Source organism: Acanthopagrus latus, chromosome 9, assembly GCF_904848185.1.
Source record: "Acanthopagrus latus isolate v.2019 chromosome 9, fAcaLat1.1, whole genome shotgun sequence".
Taxonomy (NCBI): Eukaryota; Metazoa; Chordata; class Actinopteri; order Spariformes; family Sparidae; genus Acanthopagrus; species Acanthopagrus latus.
The window spans coordinates 23,161,661-23,185,365 of record NC_051047.1 but is presented as its reverse complement, the minus strand read 5'-3'; the positions used below and the strand labels follow the sequence as shown (position 1 = coordinate 23,185,365).

At 39.8% G+C, this 23,705-nt stretch overlaps 1 protein-coding gene across 1 annotated transcript; it reads right to left on the bottom strand.

The window, feature by feature from the left end:
• Positions 1–4,395: 4,395 nt before the first annotated feature.
• si:ch73-116o1.2 (ras-related protein M-Ras) lies at positions 4,396–23,150 on the bottom strand. Its single transcript, XM_037110120.1, has 6 exons — positions 22,936–23,150; positions 13,671–13,931; positions 12,729–12,882; positions 11,012–11,111; positions 10,211–10,290; positions 4,396–8,893 (listed from the first exon to the last, which is right to left on the bottom strand). The coding sequence occupies exons 2-6, from the start codon at positions 13,861–13,863 to the stop codon at positions 8,794–8,796; spliced, it is 627 nt and encodes a 208-aa protein (XP_036966015.1). The 5' UTR covers positions 13,864–13,931; positions 22,936–23,150; the 3' UTR covers positions 4,396–8,793.
• Positions 23,151–23,705: the final 555 nt, after the last annotated feature.

Sequence of the window (23,705 nt, the reverse complement as noted above, 5' to 3'; positions counted from 1 at the left end):
CCTCACCTGCCTGCTCGCGTGTCTTGCTCTAAGTAATAAACATGTCCTTTAAAACAAATAGTTCATAGTTCAACAGAGGAACATGAGCTCGAGAAGCAGGGAGTGAAATCAACGGCACAAAAACACAAGATGGCTTTATTGAAGTGACGGAGAGCAGCAGGGTTAATGAAATGTGATGGAGAATTTGTTTCTCCTCATTTCTCTTGCACTTTTTCTATCTGTTCTCATTACAATACAAATTGTTGAGTGACATATGGAGACATAGGATGTTTCGACTGTGTTGCTCCTCTCTGTTAATATCCATCTGTTGTCGCTGCCGCCTCCTAATCTCAAGAAAAATGAGAAGAAATCCATTTTAAGCACGAGGATTTTATACAGTGGTACCTTTCACACCTCCATCCTTCCCTGCTGCATCTACTCATTCACTCCTGATTTTTTTTTTTTTATTATTATTTGTCTTTTTCTCTTTCTGCTCTTTAGGACACTTCTCTCTCTGAGTTGTTCTGTCTTACGCTCTTTGTTATCTCACACTCCTGGACATTCTCTGCATCACCTCCTCTCTTTCACTACAATCCGGCCATCACCTGAAGTCACGTCACACCTGCCATATACAATCTCTGAGGCCATTTGTGAAGATTAAAAAGCAAAACAAAAAACAGCTGGTTGTGAAACATTTCACCCCAGTTTACTGCCAAAGCATCTGCAGTCACAATATTCTACATATTGACAAAATTTTGATCTTTATTTGTTTTTCAGTACACACAAAAGATGGATCCGATGTTGAGTCCACCATCATACAGGACGTGTTACATTCACACAGCTGTCATTTTCCTCTGATGTCAATTGATTGATCGAATGTTTTAGTTGACTGCTTATTGTCCAAGTTGCACTCTAACTGTTATCATATTACATCTTCCTAAAAGAAAGGAAAACGGAAATTGAAACTTCTTAGGTACATCGGGCTGTACTCAAGATATAACAACATATTTGTTAACCCATTAGCTAACGTTAGCATTCAACCACTTCCTAGCTAACGATACTGTTATATCGTTATATGTACGATACAATAACAAACATGTAAATTACTTCTAAAATGTCAACACACATCTTCGACAGAGTTATTTAAAAGGACTCTGTCAAACCTCTGTGTCATGCGCGAAGCCTGTCGTAAGTCTGCGTTAACGGACTTTATTTCTAAGCTAACGTTAGCTACTGATAGCAGAGCCCTCAGAAGGTCGCCAGGCGTCGGCCAAACCATGTAATTACAACATCAGGTGATGCACTGGGGCTGAAAAAAACAACTTTTTTCCCATAAGCTTCCATTGTGAAAGAGAAAATGTCTCGTTTTACTGTCAGAATTTGAGCCATTCACTCCAATAAATATTTTGAAAGTCTAGAAGCGCTAAAAAGGCAGTTTGCCGGCTCAGTCAGTAAAGGACAGAGAATTTTTTCACGTCATGCTACAATCTGTGCACATATTACCAATAAAAATTTGACGAAAACACGGAAATTGCGACAAATTGTTTTTCATAGAACTGCCTTGAAACCTGAGAGTAAAAGGCTCTGGATGTAATCAAACTGTAACTTTAGTGAGTAAGTTGTTGAACGCTTATCAAACATGTTGCTCTACCTTTAAATTCATGTCACTCCAGATTCTCACTATCCATTTACTTATCAGTTGCTGATCGACCAGGAAGTGCTGAAATGAAAATCGTTTGTCAGAAAGCAACCTGGAAGACAGAAATATGACACATGAGAGGAGGAAAACGGCTGCCATGCGAATATGGAATGTAGTACTCGTCTTATTTTAGATTTCAAACCACCTTCTCCCATTTTTTGCACACATACACACACACTTATGCACTCCGCGACCGCTGTACTGCGTGACCCTCAAATTCCACAGAACCGAGACACAGCTGCTTTGAAATGTTATTAACAAGAAAAACCAGCCCGGCTGCAGCAATAATTGAGTATCCAGTTGTGCTAATTGGTGAGCTGCTGCACGCTGCCCAGATGAATCCAGGCAGCTTTGTGAAAAGATTGCGCCCGACATCAATTAACCAAAGGTAACAGGTACACTGACCGGCACCTGGCAGCCACGGAACATTTCCAAAATGAATGTCAAAGGTAATTCACAGTGCACAGTATGAAATAAGCATGATTAATAAGAAACCTGATCTGGCTTGTTATGTGATAAGAACTAAGAGCAGGGAACACACACAACAGGACACATCAGGAGTTCACCACGTGTGAGACGAATGAAACGTACCGGAGCACAATGACTATGACAAAACAGTGATGTATTGTGGCCTTTTTTTCTGCCCCAACAACAGCTGCACATCCTTGTCAAAATGTATGACACACGCTAAACTACTTATCCTTAAACACGTCTTGTTCCTTACTGTGGATTACCATTTAAATGACCTGCTTGTGTAAAGGAGGGCCGACTGAATGTCGTGCAGTATTTATTTCCATTCAGCATTTCATGATTGTTCCCGACGCTGAAATCCAGTTGCGGGGATGTTGATTGTTTCGAGCAGGTCTCTGGGGCTTTGTGAAGCGCACACAGCTTTTTATTACCCACATATTAGGAGGGGATAACTGATCAGTAATGTGCTGTCACCCAGTGGTAGGACCCTCAAATGGCACGGGAACCCTGTGGTGGTACAAGAAATATCTCTTACATTTTTTGACTCCATCCTGGCAGTGTTGTTAAAAGCATCCAAAAGTCAAACTTGAATTAAATGTAACGTTTGCATTTAACCACACATACTGTATGTGAACTTGCACTGTAATTTCACGTCTTGACCTATAACCTCATTGTTTATTACACCTCCCAGCCCTGTGAATTATGACCTGGCCCTAGTGTGAACTGTTTGACTTACTTTCACATGGTGACCTCGCTGATTTATGGGAAAGTAGAGTGCTACTGTACTCCACGGACGCATGTCGGATGCTGTGAGTACATCCGAGGCTGTCCGGCCATCTGGATATTGTTTTGGGAAAAGGTTTCTCTCAGCGCGCTGTAAACTGTGACTCTGTCTGAGACTCTGCCGGGGTTTGCTCGGTGGATGAAGCTAAAAATTTTCAGCTGAAAATTCTCTGTTTGCTCTTTATTAAATTACACAAAGACAACCTTGTGTGAATCATCTATTATTGGTTCACCTCTAAATAAGTATTTCCACCTCATAAAGCCACTGTGTTACATTTTTACTTTGAGAAAAGTCAGCTGTACAAATAGTACTCGAGTGACAGTCTTACACGTATCTGATTAAATGTGCTTTTGTATTAAAAGTCAGAATACAGTCTGCAGAGGAACTAGTGAGTCATGAAATAAATGTAGAGGAGTAAAAAAGTGCAATTACTCCCTCCAAAAATAGAGACGAGTGGACGTATAAATTTGCAGATGATGGAAGTAAAAGTACCTTAATTCAAACTCAGAATGTTAATATTTACAATTTCAAGGAGGTAATAACACAAACTAGAATTTCTTTTTTTCCATAACTGAATAAACAAGCTGTTCTCAGAGGAAAATAAGGTCCCCAGAACACTGGTTGAAGCTAGGCAGGTGGCGGGGTCCGCCACACATAAACAAGGATAAACCTTTGAGGTCAGTTTGTTTATTCAGTCATTAAAACAGTTTATTTAGTGTGTTTAGCCATAAAATATCAGTCAATGACGATCTTTTCTCTTCTGATTAAAATGTCTTCCCCAAAACTACATAATGCACCTTTAAGTGTAGTAGATTTACTAATCCATCACTGGATCCTCCTATGTCTTCTAATGGAAGATGTACGTTTTTTTAAAAAGGACTCTGGTTTCTTTCTGCTGATTATACTCACATTTTGACAATTTCCCACATCAGGTGAAGGAAAATTCAACAATTGTTTAATCTTACAAGCTGACTTACACATTCGCATTTGAAATATTTAACTCTCCTTGATGCATTACTGGAGGATAAAGAATTCTGTCCATCTTCTCAATTACCCTGAACCCCATCTTACAGTTCTCCTGCCTCTCACCTCATGTTGTGCACCTCTCCATGCCAATTTCACTCTGAACATAAATCAATAAGCAGACGCGCGGTACCTGTTCGGTGTGCGGGCTGCCGAGGTTTATCCCGCAGGATTTGAAATCAATGAGGCAAAATGGAGCTTTCAGCACTCTCGGTGTTGAACTCAATGGACCTCGACAGCTCTGAAGATTAATGAGGCGAGCTTCTGCTGAACAAGCACGCTGACTCTCCGAACACGTGTAGCCGTGATCACCGCGGCGGCTGTACACGGCTCTGATCACGGGCCATTCAGCGGTGAGTTAGTGTGCTGCTCTGCATTTTAATACCATGACTCCACCCAGCTACCACCCAACAAAATCGAAACAAGGCAGTAAATCATGTAAAGTCACAATACTTGTATTTCTTTATTGAAATATAATCGACCCCTGAGGCTAGATAAAAAGGCCACAGTTTGTTTGTGCCTCGTCTAGCTCCTCAGTCTGACACAGCCAGTTAGAACACAACAGACCTGTCCAAAAACACACATTACACAAATCCAAAGTTTGTTTGTTTGTTTGTTTTTTTGTATTCCAAACTTAAAAGTTTACGCGGCCCTTTACATACCGACAAAGTTTCAGGACATACACAACTCAAATCAATTTGCATAACTTCAATAATACTTGGTGCTACCTCTCCCAATTCATGCAAACAAAAGTGCTCACTTCAGCTCACATATACTCCAGGGTCACACAACTGGTACGTTTCATTCACTTTCAGCATTTGTGTTTGGTCTACCTGAAATGTGAAGACGGCACAACAAATCAGCAGGTTTCTTTGTACCAGCCACAACGACTCATTTGAGAAAAAGGTAACTTTCTCGTTTCAAACTGATTTTGGACCTCAAACCCAAAAGTTAAATAGTCAACTAGAAGACACCAGACTGGTACATGAGCTCGTTCTGCTTAAAGGAACTGTGCAACATATTTGGAAATGCCCTTATTCACTTTATTGAGAAATAGGTGAGAAGACTGATACCACTCTTTTTTTATTTGTGCTACTGTTTGTCACGGCCAGCAACATTCTTTTGTTTACATTTACGTTTGTGCATCTGGAAAACTTGGTGGTTGGAAGTTGGAAAGAACCAAGTGGGAAATTATGACCTCCTTAATTTGACTGGATTCTGGAATGCAACATAAATATGGAGCTAGGTAGCATGCCCGCTAGCTTAGCTAAGCATTTAAAAAAAAAAAAATTAAAAAGGGGGTTGTTAGCTTTTGGCATGATCCTGGAATCATTTGGAAGTAAGAAGTTTGAAATTTCAACTGGGAAAGTACGACCTCTGACATTAACTGGAACACAACATAAAAACGAAGCTAGTCAGCATGCTAGTTAGCTTAGCATAAAGACTTTTTTGTTTACTTTTGCGTGCAGCTGGTAAACTTGGATGTCCGAAGCTGGAAATATCAAGTGAGGAATTGCGACTTCTGAAAGTAGCTTGGTTGCATCATAATTATGCGCCTAGACAAAATCCCAGTTAGCTTAGCTTAGCATAAAGACCTTTTTTTATTATTATTATTATTTTGGCACTTGGTACGCTTGGAGTTTGGGAAATTATGGCCTCTGAAGATGACTGGATTCTGGAATGCAACATAAATATGAAGGTAGTTGAGAAATAAAAACGGGGAAACAGATATATGGGGCCAGTCAAAAGGTACAAAATAATCCAGCACATAAACCCACATGAAATTACAACTCAAACACATGGAACAGACTAAATATAACATATTCAATGAGTGTGTTTTAGAGGTGCTGGTTGGCTGATTTTGTCACCTCTTGACAGGTCCAGGCAAGCTGCTTTCCAGTCTTTTAGTCTAATCTAGGTTGGTCTGCAACATACAGTTATTTTCATTGCTGATTTTGCTATGAAATGTCGAAAATTTGTTCCTCAAAGTCTAGGGTGATCCAAAACCCAAAGATATTCAGTTTAATATGACATAAAACAGAGAAAATGTCCATATTTGAGAAGCTGAAAACAGCATTTATGTGCACAAAAAAAACTTTAGCAATTAACAAAATAGTTGGCAGCTATTATTTATTTAATGGACTAAGTGTTGGAAGTCTAAAACCTAAGCAAAGACAAAGCCTGCTACTGTGAATAAGTGCATTTCCCAAAGTGTCAAACTATTCCTGTAAGAAATTTCACATTGAACAAACAAACATATTAAAAATTGGACAACAAACTCTCCTTGTTGTGACCCTTGTGTTATTACATTTTCACTTGTGAGGTCAGCCACATGAGCTCCAGTAAAGCAGAGGTCCTTAAGCTCTTTCTTTTTTTTTTTGAAGTTCAGGACCAAATTCTGTTCCTTCATCTCGGTCCACGACACATCAGAGTCTCTTCATATCAGGTCTCAAAGGCAAAAGGCCTCTGAACCACTGACAGTCCCAACGACAAAAAAAAAAAAAAAAAAAAAAGGAGAAGGGGAGTTTAGCTTTTTGTCCAGGTCTGGGACACGCTGAGGTAACATAGACAGTAATAAATTATTCAGTTGTTTAAAAAACACTTTGCAAGAATCATATCAATAATTCATATCAATAATACAAAATGGTATCAAACATACATGATGCAACATTTTCATCAAACACATTCAGTATTTTTTTTTTTTTTAGCTCCCCAAAGATCCAGAGTCTGTTGCTTCACTGCTCAATGATCAGTACTTGAATGTTTTCTTTTCTCTCTCTGCGAAGTCCCTTTAACAGTAGATGTGGATTAATACTGTGTTCCTTCTTTTTGCTGAGGTTGATTTTCCACTTTCATGCTGAGGTGAATTTTTGTTATGCCATTCAATCAAAACTGAGTAAAACACAGAACTTTTCTTTCAACACCTCTCGAATGATTAAACCCCAGCTTATTCAGTCGCCGTTACAATCACCGCCGAGGCAACAGGCATACACAGGCACACAGGGCTACAACACTAATCGCCTATTTGCTTGTTTTGTTATTCCATTTTACATTCAAATTGTTTATTTATTTATTTTTTTTACTGTGCCTTTCATTTCGCTTACAGATTTAAACAGAAAACAACATGCCAATAGGAAAGTCAGAAATTGTATTAAAAGTGCAAAAATGTATTCCTTCAAGAGACGGTATATTCATCCACACACACACAAAAAAAAGAGTTGTCCACTGAAACTTTAGTGCGTTAACAGTACAAGCCATTTCGTAGGTTATTAAATTGTACATTCCTATCCACCTCACAGCTACGAACATGAATACGCAGAATGTCTTGCTGCTCCGAGTGTGTGGCTCTCCTACAACTAGTCTGTAGCTAGGTTAACATGGCTTCATGCCGCCCGCATCGGACAGGCTCTCTAACTCCCCGAACTTAAGGAGCGTCCGTCCTTCACCGAGCATGATTCTTCTTCTTATTTCTCATAACGTTCTCCTGAATTCATTCTGAAAAGCCCCAAGATTGAAATAAAGTGACATCACATTATTTTGGTTAGTGGCCAGTGCAAATCAGCTTCTCCAGCCTGTTTCACATCGGAAACGTGAAGCTCTCACTATCCCTTATCGATTAAGAATTTCCTACAGATGTTTTTTGTAAAACAGCATTGAATTTGTTTACATTGCCACTTAGAATTAGATCATGTTATATCACAAATATAAGTTTTACTTTCTATATTTTTTTTAGATACAAAAACAAAACAAAACATGGAAAGTAACATGAATTTGTAAGACTGCAAAGACAAAATATTTCAGGGCTATTGTTGATACAGTACTGATGAAGGCTGCCCTCACCTGGACTGATGAGGCAACCTAGATTTACCATAATTCTTTTTAAATACATGATGTAAAGTGGCTCTGATATATTTTTGATGGGAAAATAATCTGTAAAAATGGCTGCTGACACGTCAGTGTTGGTGTAAACCCTGTTCTGTTCACATCAAAGTGTAAAAACACACACTGACCAATCTTACTTTCCTTTACAACCACAATATTTAAACACTGATATGACCAGATCATTCGCCTTTTCTCTCAGCATCATGTCACATTTCTCTTGCTCTCTTCAACACGTCCTTCCATCCTCTCTGAACTGACATTTCAAAACTAGAGCATCACATGACCACGAGGTGCACGCCAACACTCCCAGACAACACCACACAACATCTATTTTCACTACCAAAAAAGTCCCCGCCACCGCTCTCGTATCCATCCGTCAGGCCCTTATGATGTCCACTCTATGAAGAGAGAACTCAGGTAGCATATCAGGTGCTTTTCTTCCAGAAACTGTAGGAGGGTGATGACAGAAAGGTGATGACCAGCAGGTTGTCAGAGTTAGAGAACACGAGCCTTGTCCTTCTTCCTTCCCGTTCCAACGATCAGGGTGAGTCTGCTCTCTTTGCTTTCCCCCACTGAGTCTGTCATCTTGTGCCACATTTGATATTAAATTCAAAACTTACACTTGATTGAGAAACAGTTCAGTGACACTGTAGTTCTGTGTTGAATACAGATTGGAGGAATCTATAGACCTTTTGAAAGGGACCATAAATTGAGTAGAGATGGCATAGCACTCGTTCCAAGGCATTGTGAAGGGTTGAGGGGACATCAGTCCAACATTTCAGTATCACTTCTGTCCCTCCAGATCCATCCAGCCATTCGTCGACCCCCCTCCACCCCTCACTTTTGTGCTCCAGTGGTTCACCACTGCTGGGAGTTCCTTCGGGGATATCCCAAAGGTATGTGGGTGTGCGTGTGGATTTGTGTACGTTACGAATGATAAACAGGACGAGGGAGGTCACAATATGGCACAGTGGAACCTGTGGGAGCCCGTGGAACGTTCTGCTCTCCACTTCATCTTCTTTTTCTTCTTCTGGTTTCGCTCGGGGACTTGTTGTCTGTGTGTGAGGAGAAGGAGAAACCGTTTGACAAAATAGTCTAGTGTAGGATCACTTTACTCACTTTTTCTGATACCTTACATTGCAATAATCCTACCGTGTTAATATTTTTTTCTTACAAAGTTTTATTAACCACTTTTATCCACAACTGATAAAACTCAAAGTTATTGCTTATGTATTAATATAACATTCTAGGGAGATGCTCTTGCCTTGTTTTGGTGCTTTCATCTCAACAAAAAAACAAAGTGTAAAAACAAAACGTTGTGGTTTTATTCATCTACTAGAGGCCACAAAACAGTAAAACATGTCCATCCCAGTTTCTTAAAATCCAAGATAATGTCTTGTTTTGTCAATCCCAAACTCAAAGATATCCAGTTTAATGTGATCTGCAACAGAAAAGCAGAAAAATCTCCATATTTGACAGGCTGAAAACATAATTATTATTTTTGCTTGAAAAATTACTTGAACAACTGATTGATTGATCTATTATCAAGATCAATTGTTTTTCTGTCATTGCAGCTCTACATATGTTTGGCAGCATCTGTGAATAATGCACCAGCAGCTCTTGTAGATCACAATTACAATGACAGAATACAAGTGAGTCACACTAAGCTTCAAGCCAAACAATAATATGTGGAAACATACACGCGCACAAAGAGGATTGACAGTTTGTGCCTGAACTGCTGACGCATCAGTCACTAAAGAAAAGCACATCATGTCTTTATAAGTGGCTTTTTTCTACTGTCTGACCACCAGAGGGCACTGTTGATTCATGGATCACTTCTCCTTAGTCAGGAAAAAAAAGAAGATTTTCCTCATGAGTCAGTTACAGACCTGGCATGAGGACCATGAGAATTAAACTTTTTTGCAAACACAGAGGTAAATACAGCTGTGGATTTTATAACAATGTGACACGCCTACTTGTTGCTTATTGGTCCTTGCAGCGAGAGAAGGACTTAAAACAGGATATGACCACATGCAAAACATGGACAGAAACCAAAGTCTTCTGAAATTACACGTCTGTCAAGACAGGAAATAGCTCTGGGATTATTTCTTTGCTTTTCCACTCTTACCAAAAACACTTTCACTGCCTTCACATACCAGCGTAACACTGTCTACGTGCCCGTAACCTCTAAAGCAGTTAAATACACACTTAAAAAAGGAGTAATGGGTGATACGCTCTATGCTGAGACAGTTTTATTGATGTAATGACTGTATTTTAGTTTGTGAACAGTTATAACTTTATATTTCAAGCACACAGTCACTCACTGTGACTTTATTTTACAGTCTTTAGCTCATGGAAAAAAAAAGAGTTACCTTATAACACGAACCAGCTCATGAAAGGCTTTGTCCACATTCATCGGAGGATCCTTGGCACTGGTTTCAATATAAGTTATCTGAAGAGATAAACAGGAACATTTCAAATCAAAGCATACATGATATTAGAAGTGAACACGTTACTGAATGCAATAAACTTACAATACACAACTATAGTGAAACAAATCATAGATACACAGCTTAATCCAACACACATTTTCAGAAAACATTTTCAGTCGTTCTCTCCACTCAGCAGTCACGCTTCATGCGACAGCCGAGTTGATCTGCTTCTGCCTGTTTTAAAGGTTCAGTGTGTGCGGAAATGGAATAGAATATTCATTTTATTTGTTAGTGTTTAATCACTATATCACAATTAAGAATTTGGTGTGTTTTTGTTACCTTAGAATAAGCATTTTACATCTACAGAGGAAGAGAGTCCAATTCCACTGAATCCACTATGTTGCATCACCATATTCTATAGTAGCCAAAAAGAGACAAACCAAACGCTGTCTCTAGAGAGAGTAAATTTCATGTTGATTTACATTTGTGAGTGTTCAGTTGGTTGCAGTCTGCAACCTCGCCACTAGATGCCAATCATTTCTACACACTGGACCTTTACCTTTCACTGAGACTAGTTAAATATTATGCTGGTTAATATTTGTCAAGCCATATATTTTCTCAGTTTCAGCCCTTCGTCCAGACTCAATCAGCCTTCCGCAACAGAGCTTTTTTAAAACAACCTCCAGAGACTGTGAAATCAAGACACCCACCACGATGTCTATGGAAAGGTTCACAACTTACACTATGTTTTGCAGCCATCTCTTGGCCCTGGTCAGAGGTGACCTTTCTCAGATGGACCAAATCCACTTTGTTTGCCACCAACACCATGGGGAAGGCCTCCCTGAGAGGAAAAGGACACACGAACACACATACATAATCAAAGGCATTCCTGTATAACTGAGTAACTGATTTTCAAAGCAGTTTCAGAGAGTGTCTCTAAGTGTCTCAGGTTCTAGGGTCTATTTTAAAGACCTGACAGGTTTACATTTGGATTAGAAAGAGCACCACATGCTTCACAAATCGTCTGGGAGGTGTCAGATTTCTGTAACACTCAAATCTTGCAGAAAAATGAGCTACAGTGAAGCACCACTAAATATGGACAGACAGCAACTTGCTCAGTTCCAGTTTCTATTTTTGTTGCATCTCAAGCTCAGTTTTATTGGCTACTGTCAGTCACAGTCAGAGAGCAGATGCACCATTTTCTCTCACAACAGACTTTCATAACACAACTGATTAGAATTTTGAAAACAAATCTGATGTTCGGCCCAGCTGGTCGGCAGCTTGAGGAGAGAGGAGACATCCTTTACAGTCATTAGTTCCTGGGTCAATTTGGGGGTGGGGGCGTTGGCCAAAATTTCTAATGATTATAACATTTTAGATTTAACTTGTGCAGGATTACATTACATTTGACTGAGCTGCTTCCTCTTTCGGAGACGTTGGCTTAAAGTTCAGTAACTTTAACCTACTCTATTAACCATAGTTGTGCACAAACAGATTTCCACTTGCTTGTTTCGGGATATTCTGGGTGCTGTCTCTTTTCATTTCACTTCCAAATATCTAGTTTAGGTGAGTGGGACAAACTTGGGGTTTATTTAGCTCCAACCAGTCTGATGGCTCACTTCAGTGATGTTGCAGTGTTCCTAAATCAAAGCAATTACTTTGTTGACTAAAATGGTATCATCACTGATGGATATAATGACAAAAAAGTGTGTTCTTAAACAGAAACGGGATGCTGCGCAGATATTAAAGCATACTTGACATCTGTGGTAATCGGTGGTAGGTCTTCAGCCCAGGCCCCAGAGTAAAATGTTGTCAGTTAATATTTCTGCAAACAACTGATGCGTTTGTACCTGTATGTGTCATTACCTGACTTTCATAACAGGAGGTGGAGGGGATGATAGTGGAGTTACAGGCTAATGACCACAGTTCAAGACTGTGTTTTAACACATTTTTTAGCCATGTTCTGGTGACATGGGCTCACCTGCGAGGCACAGAGTCACTGCAGGGGGTGAAGATGACCAGGAAAAAAATATGGTGTGAAGCAAAGTGAATGAATGTGATGTATGTACGAAAAATAACATACAGAGCATTTGCTGATGTTATCCTGCTGAGATGAGATGAAATGAGATATTTTTAAAGCTGACTTGTTCAAGACATTTAAATGTCTGCCTGATTTGACACATTTGACACATTTGTCACATTCTCACATGTAGAAAAAAATAACCAGCTGTGGGTTTAGTGTGCGTGCCTGTTTCACACATCCTGTTTCTCTAAGCAGGAGTTCATGGTGAGTTCGTTGTCACTTAGACAATCTGGGAAGACTGACCTGCTAAACTGTGATTTCATATTCAGGACAGTGTAAATGTTTGGCTTGCATAAAACCGTAACATGAAAGTAAGAATGTCCTAATAATTCCAACATTACCACATATTGTGGTCTTTGAGTTGCCGTAACCTACCTGTCTTTGACCCGTAGTATGAGTTGATGGAATCGGTCCACGTGTTCAAAGCTGGCCTTGTCCGTCACAGAGAAGACGATGAGGAAGCCGTCTCCTGTCCTCATATACTGCTCCCTCATCGCACTGAACTCCTCCTGACCGGCTGTGTCCAGCACTGTGAAGATGGAGAAACAAGCACAAATCACTTTACATGGACAGGTCTTGCTTTTACTCTCTAACTTAACAATTAATATGGTACTTATCAAGAATGCAAAGGCCTGTAACATCTGCAATAAAGACTCAGAATTGTTTCCAATGTGAATTGAGTCCCTTCTTCCCAAAAGCATTGTTATATTCATTGCTAAAGAACATAAACTGAACCAGTTTTCATTATACAATGAGAGTGTTATTGTGACCTGTTTCGATTTCTTGGGATTTTCATAATCCAAAGAAAAAGAAACTTGTGGATTCTAGTGATCCTGTGATCTTTCCCTGAGTGTCCCCCTCAGGGTGACCCTTACATAACAACTGTCACAGAGGAATTTCTAAGCCTTGGCAGAGTTCATTAGTTGTAAGGGAATATCAAAAGATTACATAAAAATGCATTCCCACTGCAACTGTAAAATTGATTTTTAAGTGGTTTTCTTATTTTTTCCAGAGCTTGATATGTTTCCAACATGACTTTAATATTTTATTGAGGGAAGGATAAAATCATGTAATGATGCATAATTTCTCCCCCATGCAACAACCCTAGCAGTGCCTTGCTATTCTGCAGTCAGCTCAGTGCAGGATAACAGCGACGACAGGAACATAGTTAAAGCTCAAAAATATTTTTAGGAACAAATACAAGCGTTGTACACTCATTGGTCAATGATGAGGATGTTTAACCGAAGCCATGGGGAATAAGGAAAATAAATTAAAAAGAAAACTATCATGGAAATGTAGTTTAACATTACTACTCACCATCCAGTATTGCCCACTGTCCATCAATCTCTGTGTGTTTAAGATATGAGTCCTCTATCGTGGGATCGTAGTCTGGCACAAAGATCTTCTGGAAAAACTGGATGGTGAGGGCGCTCTTCCCAACGCCACCATCCCCCACCACCACCAGCTTGTACGTTGGCAGGTTGTCACTTGGCACAGCGCTGGTCGCCATCGCTACCTCGACGCTGGTGGTAAAGGTGGGAATGCTAGGCTAGTAGGTGGCTGATGAGACACACCTGGCTGAGAAAGAGAAGAGAGAGGGGTTAACAACAACAGAGAGGGGAGAGAATAACAGACAGATGGGGAGAGCTACTTTTATATCACCATGGAGATCACAGTCCACAGCTTGGCGCTGTGGATCAAAGCAGAAAGATGGAAAAAGATTCAGAGAGGCAAAAATAGAGCAATCAGCAGTGCACCTGTAAAATAAATGTCATAGCTGGGTAAAAATAAATCAGATTCTACCTAACAGAGAAAGACAACAAGCTGAATGACAGATGTGCATGACTTAATAATATGACAGAAGAGTGAAAAAGTGGATTCATTGTCAATTCACTTTTTTACAGGAGGAGCTAATGTTTTTTCCTGTCCCTTAAATGCAATCAGCGCTTCTGTAGCCATTATAGGAATGCATCTTATGGGGGCGACTGCATCGAATTTATTTATGCAAGGTGGGCAGATATTAAACCAATGAAGCCTGAGAAGCTCTGTTACATGGCAAGTATTAACATACAGTACACCCAGAGCACCCAAAGGGTACCTGACTTTCTGATTAAATTACTTGTATGATCAATAATGTTGCGGATGTCAGCATGCACAATATAGGGGTGACCGGAGTAAGCCACCATGAAGGTTTTATTTAAAAACATTTAATTGATTGTTCATATAAAATTAAAAATTAAAAAAAAAAAAAAAAAACCTCTCTGGTTAAAGCCTGAGACGTGAGTCATAGTTGTTTTTTTTCTGGTTAATATGATGCTGGCACTGTCCTTTTCTTAGCCTAACCCCAATGTGCCAAGCTGTGTTCATATGTATTTCTACTGCTGCCTCAAAGCAGGGGTTAACCACACTGACCTACAATGTTATGGTCCTGCTTAGGTAGGTAGTGCTTATGCACTAAACTGACTGGTGTGCAGGCTTGCAGGCAGCGAGAAGAAAGCATCATTTTCAAAGGACTTGCTGTGTGCAGCTTTTAGCACTTCAGTGTACACTTTAGTGTAAAATATAAGGCTCTATTTTTGTGAACCATGTGAGACAACACAGATCACAGTCTACTGCACCCTACCCAGTACGCCTGAGGCATGTTCAAGGTTCAAGGTTCAGATATATTTCTTAATTTATTTGTCATTATACAATACAGGATTGCACAATGAATTATGAAAAGTAAACTTGAGTATTTTGGTGGCCAGGTTTTACCAGATTACATTTGGCACACTTGGATGAATTAATACATTATCCTACATTATTAGCAACATAAACATGTTATGGTAGCACAAAGAGGCTAATACTCACAATTGTTGCGCAACCCTGTGTTATAAAATGACAAGTATATATATATTAAGCTTTCTACTGGAAACCACAAAAAATGCATTATGAAGCAGCTACAGGAAATGCAGCTGGTTGTCATCAAGATTACCATGTTGCTGCTCTTGTGGTGAGAATTTTTCTACCAATATCCACGAGCATGCTCATATTTTCCTTTAAGCTGGCGTGATTTGACTATAAGGAAGAAAAGTAAAAGCAGCAGCAGCAGCCACAATAGAACTGGCTGGATTGGCAACACGACTTAGTGCAAAGAAAACCACTTTTACTGACCCACATCATTGGCTCAAGCACAGCATGGGTACGACAACTATATGGAAAAGTGGCTAAAGCAAGCCTTGGTGAGCCTGGTTTGGCCTAGTGGCAGAACAACATCTACTTTCAGTAGCCCACTGGAACCACAGAGGCAGCAGAGAAATGTGATGGTTTCAACACACATGCACTTTGTAATTATGGCTTTTTTAAAACAAAAATAAACATCTATCTTGCAAGAATATGAGAGGTTTAACAGAGTATTTTATTTTTCCACATCAGTTAGTACATTAGAGGCTCAATAAAAAACATTTGCAAACGATCAGATGATTTTCACACCTCAGGGGAACATGCTTAACAAAATCATGTGGGGTTTTTTTTATAGATTCAACCTTTTGTAATGAATACAGTCATACTTTACACTAAGGGTAATGACAGGAGCATTAACACGTGCCACGCCATATAATGTTGTTCTGGCAAAAAGCTATTGCCACAAAGGGAGAGCGGCAGAAAAAAAAACAAGACATGAGAGGGAAGTAAAAGAGTTGAGGGTGAGAGGAATCGGAAACAGAAGAGTGAGGGAGAGGAAGCAAGGGCACACGAGGACAAAGTTGATAGAAGCATTACAAGACGGTGTTGAGTAGAGACAACAGACACCACTTCTGGCCACTTTTTTAAATTGCTTTTTATCCTTTTACAACTTATTGAAAGTTCATACTACATACTACTGCTTGATTTCATCTTTCAGTTATCAACTGCAACCGTCCAACACTGGATTAGAATTTCTTTAATTTGGCACAATCAGTCCTGAAACTCAAATAACCATTGTGACGCCACCTTACACTACCTGTGCATATCAAATAGCCAATCTGATCAAGCTCACTTAAAGGTAGAGTTTTTGACCATTAGTAGTGCTTTTGAGCAGTGTTATTATGAGTAAATCCACCATTTGGGTTCCCTACATAAGCGACACGCACTCCCACTGCCAGATTCACTAGTCCACTAATTGACAGTCGCTGGCAGTAACACAGAAAGTAACATAGTAATGACGTAATGAAAATTAAAAACTTACTGCATGTAAGTGTGCCTTTGTTTATTTACAATAAGTGCCCTGTACCTTTTTTAAATAATCACATAGGAAAGAAAAGACCCAAATGTTCATTATGAGTATTACATATTGTTTTGAATATTTCTTAATTCCTAATGTTTTATTAACTAAAGAAAATGTTCTTCTAATACTAAGTTACAATGATCAATTTCTTGGAAGGTAGAAATCTTTGAATGTTTGGTTTGCTTTAAAAACATTTTGGGAGTAATGTTATGTAGGACTATATATATTGATAATATATTATTCTTGTGATATAAGACTGTCTAACATTTTAGTTTTTGGACATGTTATATTGTGTTATGGCGTACGTGCTGTCATTTTCTGGACTCAGCAGATGTTCTACTTGTTCTAATACTTGCGTTTACCCACTTGGTCATAATATCCACATTATTGATGACCATTTATGTAAATTTTCAATGTGATGATAGTTTGTTAAAGTCATCCCTTGAAACCCTATTGTCCAGTATCAATATTGAAGGATGTGGTCAAAAATACTGATGTTTATGCATTTGAGAATTCCTTTTGAGGCGTTTTTAAAACATCAAGATATACTGTGTATCGCAATATAGCCAAAAAGTATTGTGACTTTATTTTAAGGATATATAGCCCAGTAATTACCCAGTAGTAGAACTAGTTAAAACATAAAAATCACTGATACGTTAGAAATTATCCCAACCAGATATAAAACTAACCTACTCTGTCTTATAGTGAAACCTTAAGATTTCTACTGTAGTCCTGACTAAACTGTAGTATACAAAAAAAAGCAGACAAAAAAACACATTCACTCACTACTAGCACAACACCCTCACCACGCACCCACCCACGCACCCATTCCTCCTTCATCCACCAGGAAACAGCTGTCAGCTGGCTACAGTCCATCCTTTCCTGCCCAGCACAATGGAGGGAAGGAAGATGTTTCCTTCCTTTTCAAAGACCAACCAGCCAATCAGCCAGCCAGGTCGGGCAAAGAATTTCGGAGCCAAATTCCTGATGTTCAAAAGCCTCTTCAGTCAGTCAGTTGGCTGGCTGACTGGCTGGCTGTCATGAAGTCACAAAGTAAACGTCCCTGCCACTACACCATTTCACAAGCCACTGCCTTAGGCAGACTTTCAATGCTGTTCAGGAAAACAAAGACAGAACAGCTTGAGAACCACTATGAAAACCACAGTACCTGTCACCAGTAGTGGTTTTCAATCCAGTCATGCTTGGTGAAGCCAAGTCAGGTCACAACCTTGTAAGGTGTGTCAGCATTTCCCTCTGTGAGGGTGGAGTGCACAGTTCTCTGAAACAACACTCACCATCCTGTGAGACTAAAATAATCCACAAACACTAGTTTAAACCAAATTCCTTTGGGAATGGAATCTGTGTAGAGGAAACTATGTGTCCAACCAAAGCTAGTCGTCTGACCGATGTGGCTGGTTGTATAGCTTCACAGAGGGCCAGACATGTGCAGTATCATTTGACTGTATGTATATGCGTATTGTTATAATTTCAACTAATCACAGACTGTTCACATGACTGCTCTCTTGTGTACATAAGATGAAGCAGTGTCACTTTTGTCTGATGAAGATCAGGTTTGCCAAAAACGTCACTACTCTGGTGTATTAAATAATTTGGATCCCTGCAGTCTTTTCGTTTCACGTTTTCCTAATTTTTCGACTCACCACTTTCCCTTTTTGGCTTCTTATATAATTAAGGTTAAGGGATGTCCCAGGTTTTTAATCAAATACAGAAAAAAAACAGAATTATAAATACGACTACTGCGAACCCGGGTGTCAATAACGTTAAACTGCACCATAACTTTTGTCTTACTCATTCAGCCATTCAATCCACAGTGCTTCATGGTGTGTTCTGGACTTCATATTTTGTCTGCACCATGGCTCCGCAAAGGCTCTCTGGGTTCTTGAGAAGTGTTTAGCTGCTGCCTTGGGAAAGGATGAAGAGACTTCCCTCTTCACATGGGAACAAAGCAGCAACATATCTCACAGAACAGGAATAAGGAGGAACACAGTGGTGCGCACACCCCAGCCTGTACTGTACAGCGTTGACATCAACACTCATCGATCATTTAGAAGAGGTGTTAAAACATAGTTCACAGAGTTCAAAAAAGCTCTAAAGCTGCTGTCAAGTAACAAACTCGAGTCGAATTCCTACCTTATTTTCTTGAATTGCTAGCTGATCTGATTATTCATTTTACCTATTTTACCTCACAAAAACCATTGCAGAAATGGACTGTGCCATGGCTGACTAGAATATCTGTCTTCCCAAGTACTGAAGCACTGACTTTTTAGAGGAACTGGACATTCAGCCTTGGAGAAGCAGGGTGCTGGTTCTTGTCACCAAGACAGCTGAAGTGAAAGCAATATTTTACTTAAGGGCCAGCTTGTCTGAGAGCTGCAGCAATTATAAAATGGACCAGAGCGTTTCTTTACCAGCATCAAATCCTCAGTTGTTAATGCAGGCTAAAATCTGGTGCACACAGAGCTCTTAAATGAAAAGTTCACCCAACATACAAATTCAGTGATCATCTTTTCACCCCCATGAAAGTTAAATGAAGTTTTGTCGCCCATAAAACCTTTCTGGAGCTTCAGTTTTACAGTGTTGCAGCATTTTCCTGAACAACTGAAGTGGGTGGTGTGTAAAAAAAAACAATTTAAAAAACATATAATGGCTCCATACAGCTCATCCAGTGTAATCCAAGTCTCCGGAAGCCGTGAGATCCCAAATTAACTTTCAAAAAACCTTATTTACAACCCTTTTAAGCTGAAATCTTCACTTCAGCTGCAGAGCTTAAGTCTGATCATGCACCATGTCTGAAGTGGGTGCACAAGCTTGACTCAAACATAGTCTTTTCAAATGAATTTGGATCCATGGAAGACTTGGATTACACAGGGAAAGTTGTACAGAGCCATTTTCATGTTTTTCCAAGTGTCCATCGGTATGGCAGGGGGTAGACAATGACTAAATTGATATCTATCGGTGAATCTTTCCTTTAAGAAAAGAAAAATTGCACAAAAGACCTAGCCAAGATTTTTGTGACAAGTGGTGGTGCTCATACCACTTTTATCCACAGGGGCTGCCAGAATCAACAGGAATCTAAGTATCTTATGGCTGCTTTTGCAGTGTTTTCTGTAAATGTATGCTTGAAAATTAGGTGAGAAAAGTCCATTTCCCCAGATTTTTGACACCCTGAGTAACATTTGGCTGAGAGGACAAAGTGCATGTAACCGAGGGCTGTATAGCTGATCACATGACTGTCACTCATCACCAATGACTAACTTGACACAGTCTCCGGCCTCACAGCATTGTGTGAGAACACATCTGGCCATAAATAAAACTGATGTATTTTTCACAATACTGCTCTCCATAATACTTTTCAGAAATTCTCTGTGGATAAGGCTGCCATTCACACACGGCCCAAACATCTCACTAATGTACTGTGACTTGCTGGGGGCATTTCCTACCCTGACCTTCATTCATTCATTCTCAGCATTTCACATTTTTCTCTGGCTATTTGGGAATTTCAACCAGGACACAGGATGTTGTTGGTGCACAACATCCTCCAGTCATGTCGGGGAGAAAGAAACAAATGCAATGCACCCTAACAATCTGCAATAAGAAAATCCTGGTTTTACAGAATGCATTAGTAACAATAACGTCACATAACACAAAAGTCACATGGGACATTGAGCACTTGATTTACTAACCATTCATTCAGTAATTTGACGATGTGTGGTATCTGTATTTTTACTTATGTAAAGGATCCAAATTCTCCCTGGATAAGAGATTATTTTGATGCCATTGACAACAGGAATTCGTATTTATTGAGGAGTTAAAGGAAAAGTTCACCCAGAAATTTCTTTCATTATCTTCCCTTGCACATACTGATGGAAAGTCAGGCGCAGTTCCGTAGTCCACAAAATGTTTCTGGAGCTTCACAGATTCAGCATTATCCTAAACAACTGCAGTGGATGAGGACTTGATGGGAAAAATAATGGGGAAAAAAAAAAGAAATTGCGCTATATAGCTTGTCTGGCATATTCCATGTCTCTGGGAGATCCCAAATTGGTTTGAAAAGAAGTTATCCAACCTTAGGCTTGCAGTCAAGCTCATGCAACCACTTCAGAAACTTTTAGCTTAAAGGCTCGAGTGAAGACTTTGGCTTAAAAAGGGTGTAAATAACATTTGGGATCTTGGGGGCTTCCGGAGACTTGGATTACGATGGGTGAGCTGGTGGGTGAGCTGTGTGGAGCCATTTTATGTTTTGCAACAGCTGTTCACAAGACCCTAAATCCCAAATTGATTTTAAAAAAGACATTATTTACACACTAATTATTTACACAACTAAAATCTTGACTGTAGCTAGTAAGCTAAAAGCACAGCCCATCTTAAGTGGGTGAATGAACTCAACCTTGCGTCGAGGGTGTAAATAACACCTTTTCAAATGAATTTGGGATCTATGGATTGGGGCTGTTTGAAAACATTTTATGTTTTTTTAGTCAGGAGTTTAGGAGAATGCTGCAATGCTGTTTTGCTGTGAAGCTGCAGAAATGTTTTGTGAACTACAAAACTTCATCCGGATTTCATCCGAATGGGGAAGGAGTAGATAAAGGCTTGGGCCCATATATGGAACATTGTGATATTTGCCGCCATATATTTTTCACAATATTGAATATCACACCGATGATATTGCCTGTTTGGGCTTGCACGCAGTGCTTTAACATACATACATGGAGGATTTCATTTCTAAGAATGCCAGCTCAATCATTTTACCATATTTCAGGTTTCAAACCTAGATAAAATGGCAAGCCAAGGGATATGAATGACGTTACATGTCGTCTTTGGCGTAAGCAGGTGTTGACTAAATGGGGGCAACACCACAAATTTGCTGTCCATCATCCAGTTAACTAAGTGGTTTAACAAAAAACTAGATGGTATTTTACTTAAATTACAACAAACTATCATTTCCAGTTTGTCCATCCAGTTTAGTGTTACGCAACATGGGTTGCTCACGTTGAAAAAATATCTTTTGAATAGACAAAACCAAATGTGTGGTTCGTGGCACGATTCAAATGGAATCTTAAAAATGATTTGTCTCTCTCGGTTCACTACCAAACAAAGTTTTCTGAAACAAGGTCCCATGAGGGAAACTGACTTCGATAGCATCTATCGCAATATTTGGGCAGGACAATATCGTGATATCGTATTTTGGATATCGTCCAATGCTAGAAGATAATGACTGCATTTTGATATTTCGTTTTCACTTGAGGCCTTAAACACATGACATCTTCAAAAATCACATTCCTGGACGGGGGGAACCCAGCATCTACCAATCATCCAGTGGGTAGATTCCCCCCATCGAAAGGTCACAATTAACTTCAGGGAAATTGTGAAACAGCGTGTAAAAGTCAGCGAACCACTTTACCCTCACATGCAACTCCATCATCATCATCATCATCATCATCAGTAGCAGCAGGGTTTGACATTTCCATGAAGTTATGATGGAAGATGGAGGGATAAAGGGGGGATCTGTCCCCCAGACTGCCAAATTATCTGGTGATTTCATTCTGCTATTAATAGTGATTAAGGTGTGTGTGTGTGTGTGTGTGTGTGTGTGTGTGTGTGTGTGTGTGTGTGTGTGTGTGTGTGTTTCCCTCTCTGCAGACTGACTGGTGCTTCTGAGTGATCTCATCCTATGATTTGATTCATGAAGAATCTCTCTGTTCTCTGTGTCCAGAGCTGGACACCAACACCACCACCACCGACAGCACCACTGTGTGTTTCAACTGTATACAGCTGTGGCGCTAGGCTAAAATATTGCTGTGGGCTGTATTTCTGACAGACGATAAAAGACACACACACAAAAAAAAAAACCACTGTGTTTTTGTGTCGGAACATTTTTTGACACACGGAGGCAAGCGAGGCCCGCCTGAGTGTCTGTCTGTCCGTCTGTCTGTGAGAGAGACAGAGAGAGAGCGCGGCCGTATGGAAAACCGACAGTAGCCGCCCCTGAATAACGGATTTCGGTTGCTTCATCCCTTCGCTTGAAGTTTGCAGCAAAAATGAATTTCCGCAAAAACGAGCCCCGGTCGTTCGTGTCGTTAATTAAAACGAGCTAACTTCCCTCGACGCTCTGCCATTAGTGGGAAACAGCCCGGTGACAGTTGAGCTAGCTTACAGTAAGTTGTTGATACTGAGAGCAGGAGTTCATTTTGACATTAACGGTTAGCAGTTAAGGTGTTGCCTTCACTGACGCCCGCATTCACGACCTCTTCTCTGTTAACAGTATAAATAAATAAATAAATAAATAAATAAATAAATAACTAAATAAAAGCTACTCACCGATACGAGCTCCGCGGTCGTGAGCACAAAGAAAACGTCCCTCACGCCACCGACATATCCCTCCTCATCTCCCTCTTTCACGGCTTCAAACCACCGCCGCCCTTTCGCCTCAGACGGGAGTGAGCTCCCCACATCTGCGAAACAATACGTTGAGTAGCTAATCTTTGTATTGCAACAGCTGATGCTAAAAATAGAAACGCCCCAAAGGGGTGAGCGCCGTTTTTTTGGTGAAGACGTTAAACCGCCGAGTGATGAATTTCAGTGTACTGTGATGTCCGTTTTTAGGAGCAAGTCGATTTCAACGCGTTTGATGTGCTTTTTACCGTATATTTAGCGTTAAATATGTGAAATCTCACGAAGCAGTACAAGAGTTCCCCTTTTTAGTGGAATGGACTGTTCTCATCCTCTGTTGATACAGCGGACTTCTTTAAAGGGATAGTCCTGTCAAATTAGCCGTGCCTAATTTAAGGGGAGTCAAATGGATTTATTACATAATAGTAAATGTTTGGGGGTTTTTTTTACTATTTGTTTTTATAGCACCTTTCATAAGTAACATGCAGCCCAAAGTGCCTCGAGGACAGAAAGAAAACATAGCAGAAGAGCATATAGAGGTAAAAACAACACACAAAGTCATTATAAGAGTTAAAAAGGAGGATGAAAGATATATAAAATAATGTCAAAGGAAAATACAGCATGTCTGTGTTTTGGAGGTGTATGAGTATAATGTAACTAAGTATGTAGAAAATATTGATTTGTATTTAAACTCAAAT